Here is a 20,290-nt window from a genome sequence, read left to right as displayed (position 1 = left end):
ACTAAAAGCAGAATGAAAGGAGGCTCACCAGTCGTGGTAGGTGGTGATGGCGATGCTGGGAGGGGGCAGCAGGGGCAGGGTGGTGGGTCTGCACACCGTGTCCCTCTCGGGGGTCCTGGCCCGCTCCGTCTGCCGCTGGGCCAGCGGTGGCAGCTGCAGGTTCCCCGAGCAGCACCTGCGGCCTCTCCACAGGTCAATGCCCAGGGTGTGGCTGGAGGTGCTGAAGGATTTGCTGAGCCCACATTCCAGGTAATCCAGGGAGTTCTGCAAACAGAGAGACCTCTGAAATTCCCCAGTTCTGCAAACAAAGGATTTCCTTCATGAGGGTAAATCACACTCAATTCTCCAGCCAGAGCTAACCTGAGAGATGAGAACTACACAAATCCAGAACTAAATCCTGCAAACAAAGGATTTCCTCCATGAGGAAAAAACATGGAGACAGAACTATCCCAGGAGATGAGAACTCCACAAATCCAGAACCTTAATCCTAACCCACAAATCCAGAACTAAATCCTGCAAACAAATTACTTCCTCCATGAGGGTAAAACTCAATTCTCCAGCCAGAACTACCCCAGGAGTTGAGAGCTCCACAACTCCAGAACTAAATTCTACAAACAAAGGATTTCTTCCATGAGGAAAAAACATGGAGACAGAACTATCCCAGGAGATGAGAACTCCACAAATCCAGAACTAAATTCCACAGATTATTTTCTCCGTGAGGGTAAAACTCACTCAATTCTCCAGCCAGAGCTATCCCAGGAGATGAAAACTCCACAAATCCAGAACTAAATCCTGCAAACAAAGGATTTCCTCCATGAGGATAAGCCACAATTCTCCAGCCAGAACTATGCCAGGAGATGAGAGCTCCACAACTCCAGAGCTAAATTCTACAGATTATTTTCTCCATGAGGATAAACCACACTCAATTCTCCAGGCAGAACTATCTCAGAACTAAATTCTACAAAGGATTTCCTCCATAAGGATAAAACTCAATTCTCCAGCCAGAACTATCCTGGGAGATGAGAACTCCACAACTCCAGAAGCTGGCACAGCCTGATTGTTTTTTATTTTATCATCACTGAAAGCAGGAAAATTCTCACTCTGGTGAGTGGTGCTCCATTATCAGAAAATCACAGGTTGGGAAAGACCTCCAAGGTCAATAAGCTCATGGAGCTGTGCAAAACTTGGGATAAGAGTGGAAAACAACATTTATTTATTGGAAAAGTGCCCCAGGATACCCAAACTCTTATTTTCCACTCTTCCTACACATTCCAAGTGATTTCCCATTTTTTTGGGAGACCTAGGACAAACCAGCCAGTTAGTTCCATTATTCCAAATGGAGACAATTCCCCAGGGAATGGGAACTGGAGGTTAATTATTAGGGAATTATGGTGATTATTAGGGTAATAATGAAATAAAAAATGCATCACCACAGCAGGTGTTGAGCACTGAGATTTTTGCACATAAAAAAGGTGGAATCCAGAGCAAATATTCCATAAATCCCAGCAACATTCCCTGTTCCCTGCCCACAGTACACTGACCAAAAACCACCAGAGCAAAAAAAACTGGACAAACTCCTCCAAACCTTTCCCAGGAGTTGAATTGTTCATTTTCTAATGTGCTGCTCTTATTTTCTGCTTCTTATCTAAAAATCCTCTGAGATGTTCCATCAGCAAAGCCAAACCATATTTATTTATATTTATATATTTATTATATATTTCTTTATATGTATATATTAATATTTACATATTTATATTTATATATTTATTAATATTTACATATTTATTTATAACCATATTATTTATATTTACCAAAGAAGACAAAATCAACTTTTTAGCTCGTTTTCACGATGTAAAAAAAAGGAAAAGGAAAGAAAAATAAGGGAAAATAAACTTTCAGCAGGAACTCACCTCATCTGCAGTCACTGTCATGACACTTCTGCTTTTCTTCATTATCGAGATTCAAGTGCAGCCAGGGATAAAAAAACTTCTGGTAAATAGAATTTCTTCAGAGGGGAAACCTGAAAGAAAAAAAATTGTTATATATTTTTCTTTATAAACACATCTAAATTGTATATTTATATAATCATATTTAAATACATACTATATAATTATGTATATAAATTATATGCAATTATATATTGATTATAGACTTAAAATTCATATATATGAATATGTAGTAATTATTTAGATATAATTATATATAATACATAATTATGTATATAGAGGTATAATAAATTATATGTAATTATAATAAATTATAATTATCTATGTAATTATATGTAATAAATTATATCTTATTATATAAAATTATATATTCGATAGTATACATTATTATAATATTAATATGTTAATATATTTATGTATTATAGTAATTATATTAATAATTATATGCTAATTAGGATTATTATATAAATAATATTGGTGGTCATAAAGGCCAGGAAAAGACCTTTAAAACCACCAATTTTGACCAGCACCACCTCCATATTCTCCACTAAACCTCAATCCACACATTCTTTGGGAAAAAAATCGAAAGGAAGGAGAGTTTAGGAATAATTCCTGAATTTTGTGGAACTCCAGGACCAGGCTGGAAATGGGATGTGGAGGATTGGGTCAGCAGATCCTTTCTGTGAAAATCTGACTCCTCTCACAGCAGAATTTCAGAACTATTTATTCATTTGTAGCAGAATAGTGATAATGATCAAATCCAGCTTTTGTTCTGTGGGAATCAAGGTTCCGAGGCCTGAAGAAATTCCAATTTTTCCTTTAGCCATGACTAAATTACCACTCAAATCTGACTCATCCTTTCCTGTGCCTTCCCAGAAAAATCTGACACCTGGGATGAACATTTCAGGGGAGAATCAACCAGAGCAGAACACTCCAAAGTGGCTTCCTGGGAGTTTTTTCCTGATAAACATTTTCTCATTCATTACATTTCCAGCACCCAAATCCCCCAAAAATCTCTGTATCCCAGAGGATCATTTGGGTCTGGGGTCAGGGAATGCTGAACAGCAGCAAAGCTTTGCATTTGTTAATAAATTGTGATGAAAAATCACAGTTGGGTCTGATCCATTTTCCTGGAATATACCCCACATGGAATAGGAATTTTCTCTTCACACCAAGCTTCCACCTGAAGGTTTTTGTGTTCCACGTCCGTGTGTTTCAAAACTGGTGGGAAAACACTCCAGCAATTCCAGAGGGATCCAGGCAGGGTATGAATTAAAGGTATGAATTATATTTATCAATTAAATCCCATGGATGCACTGCTTTTCCTGATTTTCCAGCTGGTTAAAAAACAGCTGCCCAGCTCATCCCGTGTGAAATATTGTCAGAAATTCCAAAAGCACATCCTCACCTGCAGGCTGGGGAAGGTTTGGGATATGCACCCACATTCCATCGTGTGTTTTCCCACCCCTTTGGGCTTCTCCGTGGGCAGGATTAAAGCTCCGGGGGGGTGTGAGGAGCAGATTGATCCCCTCACCCCTAAAGATTCCCCTCTCCCACAGAACACAGCCAAGGCTGGGTCAGAATCCCGTTTTTCCATTCCCAGGATGAACAGCAGGTTTGGGAAGCAGAGCTGTTTATCCAGCTCCTCTCAGGCTCCAAATCCAGTTCCTCCCACTTTTCACGGAGGCAGGACACAAACACAGAGTGAAAAACAGCAACAAATCCCAGTGAAATTCCAATGTGGCACATCCCACAGTCCCACACCTGCTTCTCCCTCACTTCCACAGCGTTCCTGGAGCAGCATTTTTCCTCTCAACAAAATCCTGACCCTGAAAATGCTCAGAGATAAACCCCAGGCACCTGAATTGTGAATTACCAGAGAAGCTTTTCTAAGGAAAGGGATGGAGGAGATGATCTAATCCCACAGGGAATTGCATCATTGGTGAGCTGGGATTCAAACTGGATTCTCCTTAAAATCCATGAGAACTTCACAGGGAGAGGCAGCGACTCAGACAAGGTGACAGCCACCAAAAAAAAGTGACAATCTCAGGTCTGGCTCTCCCAGGAGGAACAGATGGGCTCCTGCTTCCCATCAAATCATGGAATGCTTGGGGTTGGAAGAGAAATTTAAACTCGTCCTGTTCCACCCCTGCCGTGGGCAGGGACACCTCCCACTATCCCAGGCTGCTCCAGCCTGGCCTGGGACAATTCCAGGGATCCAGGGGCAGCCTCAGCTTCTCTGGGCAATGAGAAAGGAGGGAAAGGCTCCAGACAGTCACCCCTGGGCAACTTTTTCCAATGTCCCACCACCCTTCCAGGGAAAATCTGTTTTCCAATATCCAACCTGAACCTCCTGTGGGGCCGTTCCCTCTCCTCCTGTCCCTGTTCCTGGGAGCAGATCCCAAATCCCCCCGGCTGTCCCCTCCTGCCAGGGACTTGTGCAGAGCCAGAAATTCCCCCTGAGCCTCCTTTGCTCCAGGCTGAGCTTTCCCAGCTCCCTCAGGGATTCTCCAGCCCCTTCCCAGCTCCCTCAGGGATTCTCCAGCCCCTTCCCAGCTCCCTCAGGGATTCTCCAGCCCCTTCCCAGCTCCCTCAGGGATTCTCCAGCCCCTTCCCAGCTCCCTCAGGGATTCTCCAGCCCCTTCCCAGCTCTCTCAGCCTCTCCTGGGGTTCCAAACCCTTCCCAGCTCCCTCAGCTGCTCCAGCCCTCCTTGGACACATCCCTAAGAATTTCCTCTTTTTATTACTTATTTGCTGAGGAAAATGTTGTTCTTTTCCGTGACCTTTTCCCATTTCTTGTGAGCAGCAACAGCTCAAGTGCTCTGCAGAGCTTCTGGCAGCTCTGAGAAATTCCCTCCTCCTCAGAAAACCCAAGCTGTTCCCATTTCCAGCAAAAGCTGGGAAGATTTCGCAGAGCTCTGCAGAATACAAGCAAGGGCATCTATTAGAACCGGTGGCTGGAAGTTGGGAAAAGCCACTCAGGAAAGAGGGATTTCATGGAATCATGGAATGGTTTGGGATGGGAGGAATCTTAAAGCTCATCCAGTTCTAACTCCTGCCATGGGACACCTCCCTCCCTCCCAGGCTGCTCCAAGCCTGGCCTTGGACACTTCCAGGGATCCAGGGGCAGCCACAGCTGCTCTGGGAATTCCATCCCAGCCCCTCGCCACCCTCACAGGGAGGAATTCCCCAGAATATCCCATCCAGCCCTGCCCTCTGGAAGCCATTCCCTGTGTCCTATTCCCCCCATCCCTTGTCCAAAGTCTGTCTCTGTCTTTCCTGCAGCTCCCTGAGGTCCTGCAAGGCCACAGTGAGATCCTCCCAAAGCTTCTTCTCTCCTGGTGAACATTCCCAGCTCTCCCAGCCTTTCCTCCCAGCAGAGCTGCTCCATCCCTCGGATTATCCTGGAGCTGGAGGATAAAATCCCATGGATGAACGGGATGCAGCCTCATTTTCCTGCCCAGTGGTCAGCAAACAGCTGCCCAGCTCATCCGCTGTGAAATCCACCATTCACAGAAATTCCTAAAACACATCTTCTCGTGCAAGTTTGGGATTTCCAGCCTCTGGGTTCCTCCCAGCAGCTCCACATCTCTCCTCTGCTGCATTCCATGAGCTGGATTTTCCCTCAGAGCTGTCACAGCCTTTATTTCCTATCACTGCCATTCCTGTCTTAACAGCTTTGCTGATTGAGAGCAATCACCCAGCTGGAGACGGGATTGGCCACTGTGGCCTTTCCCGAGGCTCTGGAGAAGGGATTTTCCCACTTTGGCCTTTCCTGAGGCTCTGGAGAAGGAATTCCTGTGGTTTGGCCTCTCCCAAGGTTCTGAAGAAGGGATTTTCTCACTTTGGCCTCTCCCAGGGCTCTGGAAAAGGAATTTCTCCAGTTTGCTTCTCCCAAGTCTCTGGAGAAGGGATTTTCCCACTTTTGTGTCTCCCAAGGTTCTGGAGAAGGAATTCCTTCAGTTTGGCCTCTCCCAAGGCTCTGGAGAAGGGAATTTCCTCCTTTTGTGTCTCCCAAGGTTCTCAAGAAGGGATTTTCTCACTTTTGTGTCTCCCAAGGCTCTGGAGAAGGGTTTTTCCCACTTTTGTGTCTCCCAAGGTTCTCGAGAAGGGCTTTTCTCACTTTTGTGTCTCCCAAGGCTCTGGAGAAGGGATTTTCCCATTTTTGTGTCTCCCAAGGTTCTGGAGAAGGAATTCCTGCTGTTTGGCCTCTCCCAAGGCTGCCCTGAGCTTTGTCCTAATTGCCAGGCTGAGTTTAAATCCCAAATTTGCTGCTTTAAGGCATCAGGCATTGGGATAAAGCCACAAATTCGTCTCCAAGAATAAATCCAACCAATTTTCCTACCAGTAAAAAAACGTTAAAGGCGGGATAATCCTTGTAGATGCTTGAGAAAATTCCAACCAAGTTTGGAATGGCCAAAAAAATACCTTTAAATAATTAATCATGATTAAAACTGGGCCTCAACTTTAATTAGGAGGCACTTTCCTGGGATATCAGCAAGATTAAGAGGATTGCAAGGATTCCTCTTTCTCTGGAGTCAATCCAAGCTTTAAAGCTGGGAATATCCCAGTCAGTCTGTCCCAGAAATTCCAGGAATTCCTGGATTTCCAGCAGAGGAGATGACCTGGTTGTCATTTCTCTTCATTTCTTTCAGTTCCAATTAAAAAAATAATCCATATTTTGTTGTCCTTAGGGCTGACGTGCTCTGCAAACTCCCACAAAACACAATTTATAAATTTTAACCATTTTTGGGAGGGAAATTTTCACAAATTTTCTTGGATTTCTTCTGGAATTTTCACTGGCTCTGTTTTTATAGGAAACTTCCAGACAAATATTCACAGCTTGAGCAGAAAAACAACTCCATTTTCCTGATTATGGCAGGGAATTTTAATCTTATCTCTTTGTGAAAAGCTCATCTCCTGTTGTGCAAAAATGAAGTGAAATTAAAAATCAGCTCTGACAGCTCCAAAGGATTCGGTTCAAGTGTTCCCCACATCAGGATTTCCAAGGTAATTACAGGGAAAAATGAGACAGACTATTAAAAGATGCAATTTCTCTCCTTCTTGTTCCTTGAGCAAATTATTTGCAGAGCCTCCCACTCTAGAGTGGCTGAGCAGCTCTCAGAGCTCAGAAATATTATTATTATTATTATTATTATTATTATTATTATTATTATTATTATTATTGTTGTTGTTGTTGTTGTTGTTGTTGTTGTTATTATTATTATTATTACTATTACATATAATGTATAAAACCTCTATTATAAATATATTTATTTATTTAATATATTATTATTTAAATTTTTATTTTATCTTATTTTTAATTTATTATTTTCCATTCTTTTATTATTACTGCTTATAATTTATATTATCATTATTATAAATATAAATATAAATATAAATATAAATATAAATATTCTAATAGTGACAATGATAATAATGATAATGATAACGATGATATAGATAACAATAATGATAATAATAAAATAAAATAAAACAAAATAATAATATAGATAGTAATAGTAATAGTAATAGTAATAGTAATAGTAATAATAGTAATAGTAGTAGTAGTAATAATAATAATAATAATTAATATTAATAATAATAATAATAGTAATAATGATAATAGTAATAATGTAGATTTTTAGGCTGATTTTTTTCTTGATGCTCCCTCTGTGTTTTTATTGGGAAAGAAGCATCATCCCTAAGCTTTGCTGGGCTTCCCAGAAAATCCATTGGGATTATTATGGGATAAACACTGGAGAAATAAAACATAAAAATAAAAGGTTCCTGTCCCTCATTTATTTCTTCCCTCCCTAAACTCTCCCACAAGTTGAGCTGTAGAACTTTTTCTCCAAAAGAGAAGATTTTTAAATCCTCAGATCTCCTTCTCCAAGAGGTTTTCTGGGAAGAGCCAAATTGCCTGAAAAGAAGGAATTTTTCCCTTTTTTTCCTTTGAAATGTTATTTTAGAGCTGAGCAGCAAAGCCAAGCAATGACCCCAAGAACCTCAGGAGAGCTCCAAGCCCACAGAGCCCACCCTCCTTCTCCAGAATCTTGGAAAACAGAGATATTCCAAACCTCGCCCATTTTTCCTGATGGAAAAACCACTAAGAATGGTGGGGAAGGATGAAATCCAGAATTAGAGCAGCAAGTTCATTTTTAGGCTTTTAAATCCACTTTTTTTGGGTTTTCCAAGCTCAAAGTCCCTTGGGAACTCCACAAGAACATCAGAATTCCGTCATGGAATTCCAGGATGACTCTCCAAACCCCTTAACCCCAAAATTCCACCTCTGCAGAGACAAATTGCCCTAAAATCCACTTTTTTTGGCTTTTTAATCTCCTCTTTATGGGCTTCCCAAGCTCAACCCCCCTCGGGAACACCACAAGAACATCAGAATTCCATCATGGAATTCCAGGCTGAAACTTCAAAGTCCTTAAACCCAAAATTCCATCTTTGAAGAGCCAAAAATTGCCACCAAACCCCATTTTTTCAGGCTTTTAAATCCATTTTGTTTTTAGGAGAACCATGGAAAACCAAGTGAAAGCTGAGACCTGTAAGGAAAGGGTTTGGAGGAAGTTGGGAAAAAATGAGTTTTAAGGTCTCTTCCAACTCGAATCATTCCAGGATTTACACCCAGAAAATGGGAGCTGACAATGGGAAAAGGGCTCTCCAGGATGGAGCATCCTGGGTTTTTTTATTCCAAGATAATCCTGCTTTTCCCACATCCCAGATTCCCAAACGCAACAATTCCAGTTCCTGAGGAAAAACTCATTCCATGGTTAATTAGAACAAACACTTCCAGACCGATTTTTCCAGCTTTTCTGACCGCAGGCACACGCAAAATCCAAATAAAAAGGGAAAATGAGGATTTGTGGTGCAACAAATTTAAATCCTGCCCTTCGTGTCCCTCCCAGGAAAAGGATTCTGGATTCTGGAGAGAAATTACATTTTCCTCAATATTCACCCAAAACTGCAAAACCTGACTTTAGGAATATTAAACAAGACATGACAGCACCGTGGCCAACTCCAAATCTGATTTATCCCAGTGTTTGGTTTTTTTATCATGTCAGCAATTTCCAGACTGAAATTTTTGTCTGCCCATCCAATTAAAAAAAAAAGAAAAAAAAAGGAAATTAAGATTAAAGAAAAAGCATTTGGCATTCTGGAAATGCTCCCGTGTTTTCCAGCAAAAACTTCCATATTTTATTTTGGATATTTGAAGTGGCATCTTGGACAGCACTAATTTATAACAGGAGATTAAAGGGAAAAAACCTGATTTAGAGGGATGTTTCAGCTCTCTTATTCCAGGATTTTTCCTCGGAGCTGAAGCAGATGTTCCTGTTTCCTTAGACTGGGGTTGTTTTCTTTCCTTCTGGATCTGGTATTTTGCTTCTTGGGTAAATATTTGTATTTTTTTTGATGCCAGGCTGAACAATCAGCATTTTTGGTTTTTAATGAGAAAGTGATTTAGCTCATTCTGTGATTTTTTTTCCTAAATAAAGTGCTCTGAAGTGAGGTGAAAGTGGCAATTCCAGCATTTTCTCCCAATTTCTCCCGGTAATTTCTTTCCCAGTTATCAAAATATTCCTTTAATTAAGTGGAGTGATCCTTGTGCTGCCGCTTGCTGAACATTTTGGGAAGTTTTTATCCAATTCCATCACTTCAAAGGCTGCAATTAACCAGGAGAGCTTTGTTCAGTAACCCCTGCTCCCAAAATCCCAGCGCTTCCCACAAGGAATTCTCATTTCCCAGGGATCAGCTCCGGGTCAGGGTCTCTGTGTGCCATCCCATATAAAAAAATCTGCCTCTTCTGGTCCAATTATTCCATGCTGAGGTTGCAGAGGGAATTGAAAAAGTGGGAATTTTGAAATATTGGGATGTAGGAGCGTGCCAGGGTGTTCCATGAGGAATCCCAACCTGGATCTGTCCAGCCTCACCAGGAAAATCCCAATTCTGGGGAATGACAGGGACTGAAAATGGAAAAAGCTGCCAGAGGATGGAATTCTGTGGGATATAGGGAAGGAATTCCTGGCTGGGAGTGGGGGGAGAGCTTGGAATAGAATTCCCAGAGCAGCTGTGGCTGCCCCTGGATCCCTGGAAGTGTCCAAGGCCAGGTTGGAGCAGTTTGGGACGGTGGGGATTTGAGGATTTTTAATTTCCCTTCCAACCCAAACCAGTTTGGAATTCTGGGATTTTCCAGGCTGAGGCCTTGAGGGATAAAAGGACCATTTCAAACTAATCCAGGAGATATTTCCACCTAAACTGGAGGATACTTGGAAAGAACAATGTCCCAACAACACCCAAATATTTTGTTCAGTGCTGCAAATATAAAAATATAACACAAAAATTCTCCGAGTCACAGGAACGACCCAACTTCTCCACAGGTTTTCCTATTTTATCATTAGGGTGTGTTTTCCTTGGACAAAAAAAATGCAGATTAAGAGGATGCACAACTCCCAGATCCCGAAATCCCCACCCAGCTCCCTGAATTCCCAAAAGAGCAACAGGAGAGGAGTTTTACAGCTCTCATTATTTGCCATTACTTTGCTGGAAAACTAAAGGACATTCTTGTATTCCTAGGGAAAAAAACAAACAGCGGGATTTAATTCCTACATGGATTATTTGGGGAGAGTTTTCCCAACTTTTCCAGGATCACAAGACATGCAGAGAGACAAGAGGGATGGCACGAGTTGGTTTTCCTGCTGAGGGTTTGGAAGATCCTTGTCCACGCCTGTTGCAGTTTCCTGGGAATGGGCAGAGGAGGGAGCAGGGAAAGGGAAGCTCCAGCTCTTCCTCCATGGGCTCCCAGATCCCTTCCCCCAGAGCTGAGTCACTTGGATCATAAATTCCAACCTCACTTCCCAGTTACTATAACAACTTCATGGATTTCTTCTCTTTATTAATTACACTCAGCCCTAATCGGCTGCTCCAGGATCAGGAACCCCAGGAGAGCTTCCCTTCTCCCTTCTCCCTTCCCTGTTTTCCCTTCTTCCTTCTCCTCCCTTCTCCCTTCTCCCTTCCAAAGGTTTTTCATTCCCAGCTCGCTCCCACATTCAGGTGCTTCCCTCATGGATCTGCTGCCACAGAGATAAGGAAATGCTGATATTCCTCCCTTTGAAAACTCAGAATAGAAGGAAATGGGTTTTTTCCTCAAAACAAACAAGCTGCCCGAAATAAAACTGCAAAATCTGGGCCCTCAGCTGTTTTCCCGCAGCAAATGTGGAGCAGGGAACAGCTTGGAATATAATCCACCCCAGCAGGGAGGGAATGAGCCCTCTGGGAGCAGAGCTGGGAGGCAGAGCCGGAGCAGCTGGAATGTGATTTATTGGGGCTGAGCTGCACATCCTCGGGTGTGAGAGGGAAACCTCTGCTGCTGGAAAAGGCAGCAAAGGGCGGCTCCAGGCCAGTCCCGAGGTGCTGCAGTGAGCACAGTGTGTCCCTGTTGTTTTCCTCTGGATCAGCTTTGGAGCTGGAGACCTGAAGGGACAGCTCTACCCCAGAGAACAGAGGGATTCCCTTTTCTTTCTTTTGATTTCCTTTTCCTTTTCCTTTTCCTTTTCCTTTTCCTTTTCCTTTTCCTTTTCCTTTTCCTTTTCCTTTTCCTTTTCCTTTTCCTTTTCCTTTTCCTTTTCCTTTTCCTTTTCCTTTTCCTTTTCCTTTTCCTTTTCCTTTTCCTTTTCCTTTCCCTTTCCCTTTCCCTTTCCCCTTCCCTTTCCCCTTCCTTTCCCGCACCTTCCCTTCCCCTTCCCTTCCCCTTTCCCATAGGATGGGATGGGGAAAATGGAAACGTTTCCTCAGCCTGGAGAGCAGTGAAGGAGAACAGGGAAGGGGAACAGGGGAAGAGGGCATTTCCTGCTCCATTCCCACAGGGATCAAACAGCACTGACCCCATGGAATGACACAATTCCAGACTCCTTTGGGTTGGGAAGGACCTTCAATCCCATCCCATCCCACCCTGCCATGGCAGGGACAGCTCCCACTGTCCCAGGCTGCTCCAAACCCATCCAGCCTGGCCTTGGGCACTGCCAGGGATCCAGGGACAGCCAAAGATCCTCTGGAAAGCCTCAACTTTCCCCTCAGTAAGGAATTTCTCCCCCTCACCAAATCCCTCCCACCTGAATTTCCTCGGCTTGGGAACAGCCTGTGCCTCCTCACAAATGACTGCAGGTCTCTGATGGAAGTTTTGGCAGATTCCCAGAGAATTTATAAATGAAAATTCCAATATCACTTGATCCATTTATTTTTAGGAATTTGTCTCCTGCTCTCTGAAAGAAAATAAAGTCCCACTTCAAATTCCAGCTCCAAAAGATGGAAACCACTGGGTGCAGAGCAGAACCTGGACTTCCTGCAGCTGGGATGGCTCTGGAATGAAGCATTCCTGCTCTCTTCTCCACTGAATTCCCCAGTTTTAGGCCTGGAATGCAGAACCAAACTCATCTGCAGGATCATTTTAAACCCCAGCCAGATGGAGAACACTCCTTTCCCCCTCCTCTGCAGGAAAAGGGAAGAGGATCTGAGCCCACAGAATTCCAGCTAGGAAAGAAGCCCTCTCCAGATATTTCAGACTTTAAAAAATCATGGAAATGACGATTTGATTCTATTTCCAGTGTGAAAACCCTCGCTGCTTTAGTCACCAAGTCACAGATAAACACAGGAGGAACATTTTTGTGCTGCCTCCAATTTTTTCCCGTCTCAAATGACAAATTTCCATGAATTTCATCCCTCTGATTAAAGAGCAGTTGTTACACACCTACAAATACCCTTTAAAAACCCATCAGTGCAAGCACAATTCCAAAAAAAAAATAAAAATTCATGGAATGTGGATCTGAAATTCAAACCCAAGCAGCTGCAGGATTCCCAGCATCAATTCAGGCTTGCACAATATCAAGAATAAAAACCAAAATAGCTTTGGTTTCCTGGAAAGTTAAAGAGAATCTGGTTTATCCGAGTAAAAAATGTAGGAATTGCTGTAGTGGGAAGCAAATGGGCAGCACCAAATTGGTGTTGGATCCATGAGACAGCACAGGATGGACCAAAAAAAGGAATAATTCAACAACTCTGATGAGTAAAATGGGAAAAGGAATAGCCAGGAATATTCCAGGAATAGCCAAGAATATTCCAGCTTGATCATCCAGTGAATTATGGGAAGGGAAAAGGGAATTTTGGGGGATTGGCTGCCATTCCATGAGAGGATTTGGGGAGATTTCTCCTGCTTTTTCCTGTTTTGTAAACAATCAACCCCAAAAATGCCTCCTCCATTTCTCCAGCATAACCCACACCAGGAACACACCTGAAATCATGGAAAAAATCCAATATTTCATCCAGGAAAACTCACTAAAGCTTCTTAAAAGTCAGGAAGAGTCTACTCAAAGGTAAATCATCATTTTTTAATCATAAGGCTTCTCTGGTTTTCCATGAGTCTAAATAAATCCCTTATTACACTTAGGAATTTCCTCCTGAATTTTCCTACACAGTCCTGACTCGAGGAATTAATTACAATTATTTTACATGACAGGAGTCTTGCACTAAATGTATTTATGCTGAGAGTGGGTGATAGAAAAACAAGAAAAGATGAAAAAAAGTCTTTTTCTATTTTCTTTCAGTGCCTGTGGATTATTTTCCCCTTTTTTTAAAAAAAAAAAATAACTGGATTTCTGGGAATATGGCTTCAGAAGGAAATGAAAAATGAGGTGAAATAAATGTTTATAGTTCTTCTGCCTGACTTGATTTGAACACTGCCTTGTTCCTGCTTTTCTGGGAAAAAGGCATGGAAAAACTTCCATTTTTAATGGAATTGGTTCATCAGTGACCCACAAAAATCTCACGATGTTCCTGTGGCTCCTGCAGGAATAAGGAAAATGGAAAAGCAAGGGCCCAGTTCTCCCCCAGAACTGGACACACACCAATAACACATCAAACAATGCAAGAACAGGCAGAGATTTCATGGATTCTTTAGGAAAGTGCAGGGAAAGGGGATTGGAATAGGAATTTTGGAATGAATTCCAGAAAGGAAATGCAGAATTGAAAACTGAATGCAGAGGAAAGAAAGAAGGGAAAGAAAAAGGCCCACAAAAACAACAGAGGAATATTCCTTTCCCCCAGCTTGGGAAGACCAATGGGAAAGGACGTCCCAACAATCCTTTTGGATGAATAATTTTGGCAGGGGGAGACACTTTTCCTGGAGTTTGCCATGAGGAGCCTCTTTTGGAATTGTCCAGACAAGAGCCTGCCATGGAATCCTTGGGATCAGCAGTTCCCCCCATGGAACCCCAGCTCTGCTCCTCCTGCCCCAAAGCCACTCCTCTCTCCAAGGATTATGTGGGACAAGATCCCTGCTTTCCTCTGAGGATCCCAAAAGATCCACACAGAGTTTTCCAGCGGGAAGAGCAGCACCTCAGGCAGGAGCAGTGCTGTGCTTCCAGGCTCTCCTAGAACATCCCACATCCTGCTCTGCTCCTGCCCAAGCTGGTGTTCCTGGGAACTCAACCCCCAGCAGCCATTCCCAGATGGAACACGGGGAATCCTGTGCTGCTCCAGGGACACTTTTCCAGTGTTAAATGGGATGGTTTTTCCTCCAGGGAGGAGTGGGCTGGCCCCGGTACCAGCGGTCCTGGGGGATTCCTGGTCAGCATTCCCGAGCACGCGGTGCATCCCCAGGATCTGCTGTTCCTTGGGCACAATCCCATCACACAGAAACCCTGAGGGTTTCCAAGTATCTCACTCTGATCTCCTCCTCGAGAGCTCCAGCGCTGCTGGATCATTTCAGCTGCTGCTCTCAGGAACGCTGATCCTGAGGATTCATCCTTTTGGATTCCTCTCTTCCCCAGGTTCCTGCCCCCACTATTTATATTTATTCCTGCACCCTTGGAAGTGTCCCTGTTGTAAGGAGCTCCTCTCCAGATTTATCCCCCACATTTCCCGAGAGCTCTGGCAATCCCAGATTTTCTGTGCTGTTTATTCCAGCGGGATCCTGTCTGTGGCTTCCTCCAGCAATTGCTGAATTACAAAAGCATGAATGGGACAAAAATCAATGGCAAGAATTTATTTTTCCATCGGAGCACAGTCCTAATCCTTCCCCCAAAGCTCAGGAGGGATTTTTATCCCTCGGTGCCCATCCTGCAAGCTGCAAATATTCAACCCAGATCCATGGGAGTGACTCAGAAGCTGAGCTTTGTTTAGCAACAAGGTTAGGGAAGGTTCTCTTCCATCAAGGGAAATTTATCCCTTTTTCTCTTTACATTTCAGATTTTAAGCACCAAAGCTGATTCCTGCACATTGAAGAAAACTCCAATGAGTCTCTGGTTCCTTCTAAGCTCCAGGCAGTGCCTTTATTTGCCTCAGCTCCCAGAAGAAACACAATTCCTTGGATGTGCTCACAGAGGAGCCCAGGCAGAAACAGAACTGAAAATCCGCTGGTTATTTACTCCAGCAAAGGGTCAACTCCTTGTTTCCAGCTTCAGAACCACTGAAATAAAAGCACATCATCCCAAAAATCCCGAGGAGCAAATCCTCTGGCAGCTCCACTCAGCTCCCCTGTGCCACAAACACGCAGGGATGGTTGTTCCTACAGCAGGAACAGAATTCCCTTTGGATTTAGGAGAGCTCAGGTGAATTCTCTGGTTTACAACCCCCCCTGGCATCAGTTTATTCGCTGTTCCCTCTCTGCTGTGCTTCCCTGGCTCTCTGCAGTCTCCAAGGCTGGGTTGTTTCCTTGGATTTATTTTAGCTGACCTCCCTTTCCCCTCTCCTCTCTTCCTACACTTTCTCTTGTAGCACAGCGAGCTCTGCCCGTTGTTCCACAAGATCTGCCTTGAAACGGTGAAAAAAACCATCCTTTTATTGCCAACATTCCCTGTCCTACTTCCTGCAGGCCGGGAATGAGGATGAGGAAGGGAGCAGCACCCTGAGGAGCGTTTGGTGCCTTCATCGTGGTCCTGAGCTGCTCCCCAACACCTCCTGCACGGGAGGCAAAGCCCGTGCCAGGATCAGCAGCTGCTCCCACCAAATCTGCTGCCAAAATCAGGTCAAACGTGGGGAATTATCCCCCAGCAAATTAATTAGAGAGCAAACGAGGCTGAGTTAACTCTTGAACAGCTCAGAGGAACGTTCTCAACAGCTGTGTGCAAAGGAATATTCCAAATATTCCTCCAAAACCACCCATCAGAGCAGAGCTCAGCTCTCCCACAGAACACAAAACCCCTGGGAATTTAAAGAACAAAATTCATCATTTTTCTGGTGTCCAGCCCTGAAGGTACCAAGTTTTATCATTTTACCCCAAATAAGCAATTTTTTTCTCCAATTTTGCTCTATAAAATCTCTCACTCCATGCAGTATCTTTGCTCCACACTGTCCCAATTCCCAACCTATATTTTCAGCACTGCCAAGATTGTCCTTAACTTCTCCCAGGCCCTGGATCTGCCTTGGTTCCACTTCATCCCCATAGGTAAAAATATCCACAACCCTCTTTGCTAGGCTTCCAGAGAGGAGAGAAATTCAGGAGAGAAAATGGATGGAGGAAAGGAAAAAAATCCCAGAATCCACACACAAAACTCCACATGGACAGAGGGAAAAGGGAGAAACAAAGGTATAAAAAAAAAGGGGAATTTTCTGACTTTTCCTCCCCTGAGTTATTTATAAACAAAGTGTATCCTTAAGTGGCCAAACATGAGGAAAAGCTGAACTCAGGGTGTACAAAATGACATTTTTTAAGTACCTGAATAAGCAGGGATTTAATCCAGCCTCATCCTCTAATCTATTTTCTCATCACTGCCAGCAGTGCCAGATGCTGCAGCAGAAAGTGCAGGAATTCCACGGGAGGCAAACATGGAATAATCTGCTCTCCCAGGAAGTTCCCTCAGCTCTCAGATTGGTCTAAAACACAAAGGTTAAACCATTTTATCTTTATTGTTCTCTAAAAATTGCCTTTTTTTCCCTTTGTAAAATTTCTCCTGTGATTGACAGGAATTATTTTGGTAAGTTTTGTGTTTCAAGAACACTCTGGCAAATGGGTCCTCGGTCTAATTAGACATCTAATAAAAAATGAAGTTAAAAATTAAACTCCAAGGCTTGGATTTTTCAATTTTGCTGCATAACCAAGAGAAAAGTTCTTCATTTATTTTCTCTGTACCATTCATCAAGCTCTTTCTAAGATTTTAACCTGAATAATGGCAATGTCCTTGAATTATTTGGGATAGGAAGGGCTCACAGATGAATGGAACACTCAGGGAAGCACAGCCTGGCTTTCCCTGCATGTTTTAGCAGCAACAGGATGGTAACAATTTGTTCTTTTTTTTGGTAAAAACCAGCTTGAAGCTGAGAGCTCTTTTCAGAATTACAGAAATTCTGCTGAAATTCACCTACCCCAGCTCAAGCATTGCCCTGCATCGCCTGAAACCAAAATTCTGCTGCAGCAAGGAGCCCAAAGTGAGGCTGACAAATTATTTCCATTCTTAAAACTGGGGGAAAAAGGGAAAAAAAAACCCAGAGCATGAGTAATAACATCAGGTTAAAATCCTTCTCCTTCAAAGCAATATTTCATATAAATATCCACTCATTTGTTTGCAACAGGCATCAAGTTTAAGGGAGTTTTTTCACCTCATTATTTGTCCTACACCTTCACTTTTTTTTTTTCCCCATCTGCCAAGTCTGTATTTATCCCACTCCCGTAATTATCCAATTTTATTTGCAGAGGGAACCATATAAAGCTTGAAAACTGGAAAAGACAGGCACTTAATTTAAAGAAATAAAGGTGTTTCCAAGCACTGCTTTGTCACTATTTTTCCCAAATGTTTAAAATTTCCCACATTTCCCCATGGACAGCTCCAAGTGGATCATTCCAAGGAAAGGATGTTTGGGTAAAACAAATCATTCCAATTAAAAACTGCCATTTTAGGCAGGATTTTCCAGCTCTATCCATGGCTATCCATTTCAAATATGGAAATTCCATGGATTTGATTGGAATGACTTTTTAAAGGAGCCTTGTGTTCCCAGAGACGATTACTCAGCTAATCTGGGTTAAGCTCCCTGATGGATAAATCAGGATTTGAATGCTGAATAAGGAGAGGTTTCCATGTGACGTGGGAAGAGCTGGGAAGTAAATACAGAAGTGGTGGAGAAAAAACCTGAATATGTTTTTGGAAAAAACAGCCAAAAAGGTTTAATATCATCCTTTGTTTCAGCTTCACATTAAAGCACTGCACTAAAATTTATTTCCTGGAATCTAAAATGTCCAAATCCAAGAATAAAGTAGGATACAGCTGTTCCTGGAGCACCTGAGCAGGCACAAGGAGACATTAAAATAGATGAGATGACAAGAGAAACGGAGAATTCCAATGAATAATCTGCCAGGAAAAGCACTTGTTGTGCTAACAAGCTTTTATTCCAGATGATTTATAGATCACAGATTTCTTCATAACCTCTTTAACCATCGGTTCCCTCTCCAGAGCTGATAATGAGGGACACTACAAACGAGCATCTCGCTCATGGTGGCCTAAAAAAGTTCCCTGTTCCCCTGGATTTATGACCTGCAAATGCAATTATTCAGTTTATTCACTGCTGCTTCTTATGGATACCAGGATTCCAGAGGAAAAAAATAAAAGGTATTTTATGGATTCTGCTGGAAAGAGTCTCACACAGGAGAGATCTACCGGGAATTCTCTCTTTAGTGGAGGATCTCTTGGGATGTTTCCTGTAGCAACAGATGCTGAGCATCACACGAAACAACTCAGTGCCCTCGTGGCTCCATCCCAGCCCCAGAGATCACAGCGAACACCTCGTTCCTCAGCAAAATTGATTTTTGACTCATCAACCTCCACCTGAGGAGGGGGAGAAGCTCCTCTTTGTGGAGCCACACCAAGGGAACAGCTCCCAGATCCTCTTTGAACTCGCAACTCCCACCAGGCTCCGAACTGGGAAAAGGAGGCTCAGGAAAAACAAACTGACTCAAAGCACATGGCAGGGAAATGATGCAGAGGAAATGTCTCCGGCAGAGGAGCACCGGGAGGGCTCATCCCAGCCGGAGTTCCGAGGATCCAGGCTGCAGATCGCTCCCGAGGTTTTTGGGATGGGGCTGGGCTGTCTGGGCAGGGGAATCCGGCAGGGCAGCCCCCATCCCACGGCGCTGGGAAGGCAAATCCCGGGAATGCGGTTGTGTGGAACACGGCGCTGCCACACGGCAGCCTCAGCACGGCCAGGAGAAAATGAGCGATCCCAACAGAAACCCGAGGCAGAACGAATACAGGCAAAAACAGAGGTGAAATAAACATATACACAGAAAACCTGCAAGGTGCAGAGAGCGCAGAAATCAAGTCATTTTTAAAAACCGATTAAAGTGTATATCCGCTCTCTGGCAAACCACAATCCTTGTTTGTTCGGGATTTTTTATTTTTTATTTTTTATTTTTTCTTTTAAGGCCATGTGATTGCCCACGACAAAACTTAACAGGGGCCACGCAAACACCCCACAAGTGAATGGGTGCTTGGGCTCCATCGGCCCCGGGCACGGAGCGGGACCCACCGGGACCCACCGGGACCCCCTCAGGGCCGGGCAGGGCCGGGTCCCCTCACAGCCCGGTGTCGCCTCAGCCCCGGCCCCGGGCGGCGGCCGCGGCCCCACAACCGGGCAGCGCTTACCTTCGGCGGCGGCTCCGGGGGCTCCCCGCAGGTTCTCCTCCGGCTCTCCTCCGGTTCTCCTCAGGCTCCCCACCGGCTCCCGCAGCCCCTCAGCGCTCCATGGCCCCGGCGCTGGTGGCGGAGCGGCGGCCGCGCTTCCCCGGCGCTGCGGAGCGAGCGGGGCCGGCCCCGCGGGGAGCGCCGGCGGCTCGGCTCGGCTGTTCGCCCGCCTTCCCTTCGCTCCCCGCTCCTCTCCTTCCCTTCCTTCGCCCTTCCTTCCCTTCCTTTGCCTTTCCGCCCCTTCCTTTCCCTCTCCTTCCCCGCCTGCTCTTCTCCTTCCCTTCCCTCTCCGGTGTGCTCCTTCCTTCCCCTCACGGCTCCGCTCTCCCCTCACGGCTCCGCTCTCCCCTCACGGCTCCGCTCTCCCCTCACGGCTCCGCTCTCCCCTCACGGCTCCGCTCTCCCCTCACGGCTCCGTCCGTCCCGCCCCGCTCCGTCCGTCCCTCCCCCGCCGCAGCCCCGGCCCCGGGTCCCCCCCGGCCGGCTTTGAGCCAAGGCGAGCTCCGGGAGCGGCTCTGCAGCAAATCCAGCCAAATTCCAGCCTGGATGGGGCTGGGAGCAACCTGGGCTAGTGCGTGGCATCGTTTGCCCGTGGAAGGGGTGGGATGAGGGGAGAGCTGAGGTCCCTCCTAACCCAAACCGGTCTGGGATTCCAATGAGTCAAACACAAAT

General features: G+C 44.5%; 1 protein-coding gene across 1 annotated transcript in view; it reads right to left on the bottom strand.

The window, feature by feature from the left end:
- Window positions 1-20,047, bottom strand: part of PDE4B (phosphodiesterase 4B) — a 165,478-nt gene extending 145,431 nt beyond the window's left edge. The window contains exons 1-3 of the mRNA XM_086841630.1: window positions 19,580-20,047; window positions 1,911-2,020; window positions 29-264 (exon numbers count right to left, since the gene is read on the bottom strand). Coding sequence (XP_086697756.1) covers window positions 29-264; window positions 1,911-1,952 — 278 coding nt within the window. The 5' untranslated portion in view covers window positions 1,953-2,020; window positions 19,580-20,047. The remainder of the gene's footprint in view (window positions 1-28; window positions 265-1,910; window positions 2,021-19,579) is intronic.
- Window positions 20,048-20,290: the final 243 nt, after the last annotated feature.

This window comes from Cyanistes caeruleus, chromosome 9 (assembly GCF_971803275.1).
Source record: "Cyanistes caeruleus chromosome 9, bCyaCae1.hap1.1, whole genome shotgun sequence".
Lineage (NCBI taxonomy): Eukaryota > Metazoa > Chordata > Aves > Passeriformes > Paridae > Cyanistes > Cyanistes caeruleus.
Note: the sequence above shows the minus strand (reverse complement) of the source record. Positions and strands in the feature narration are given on the sequence as shown.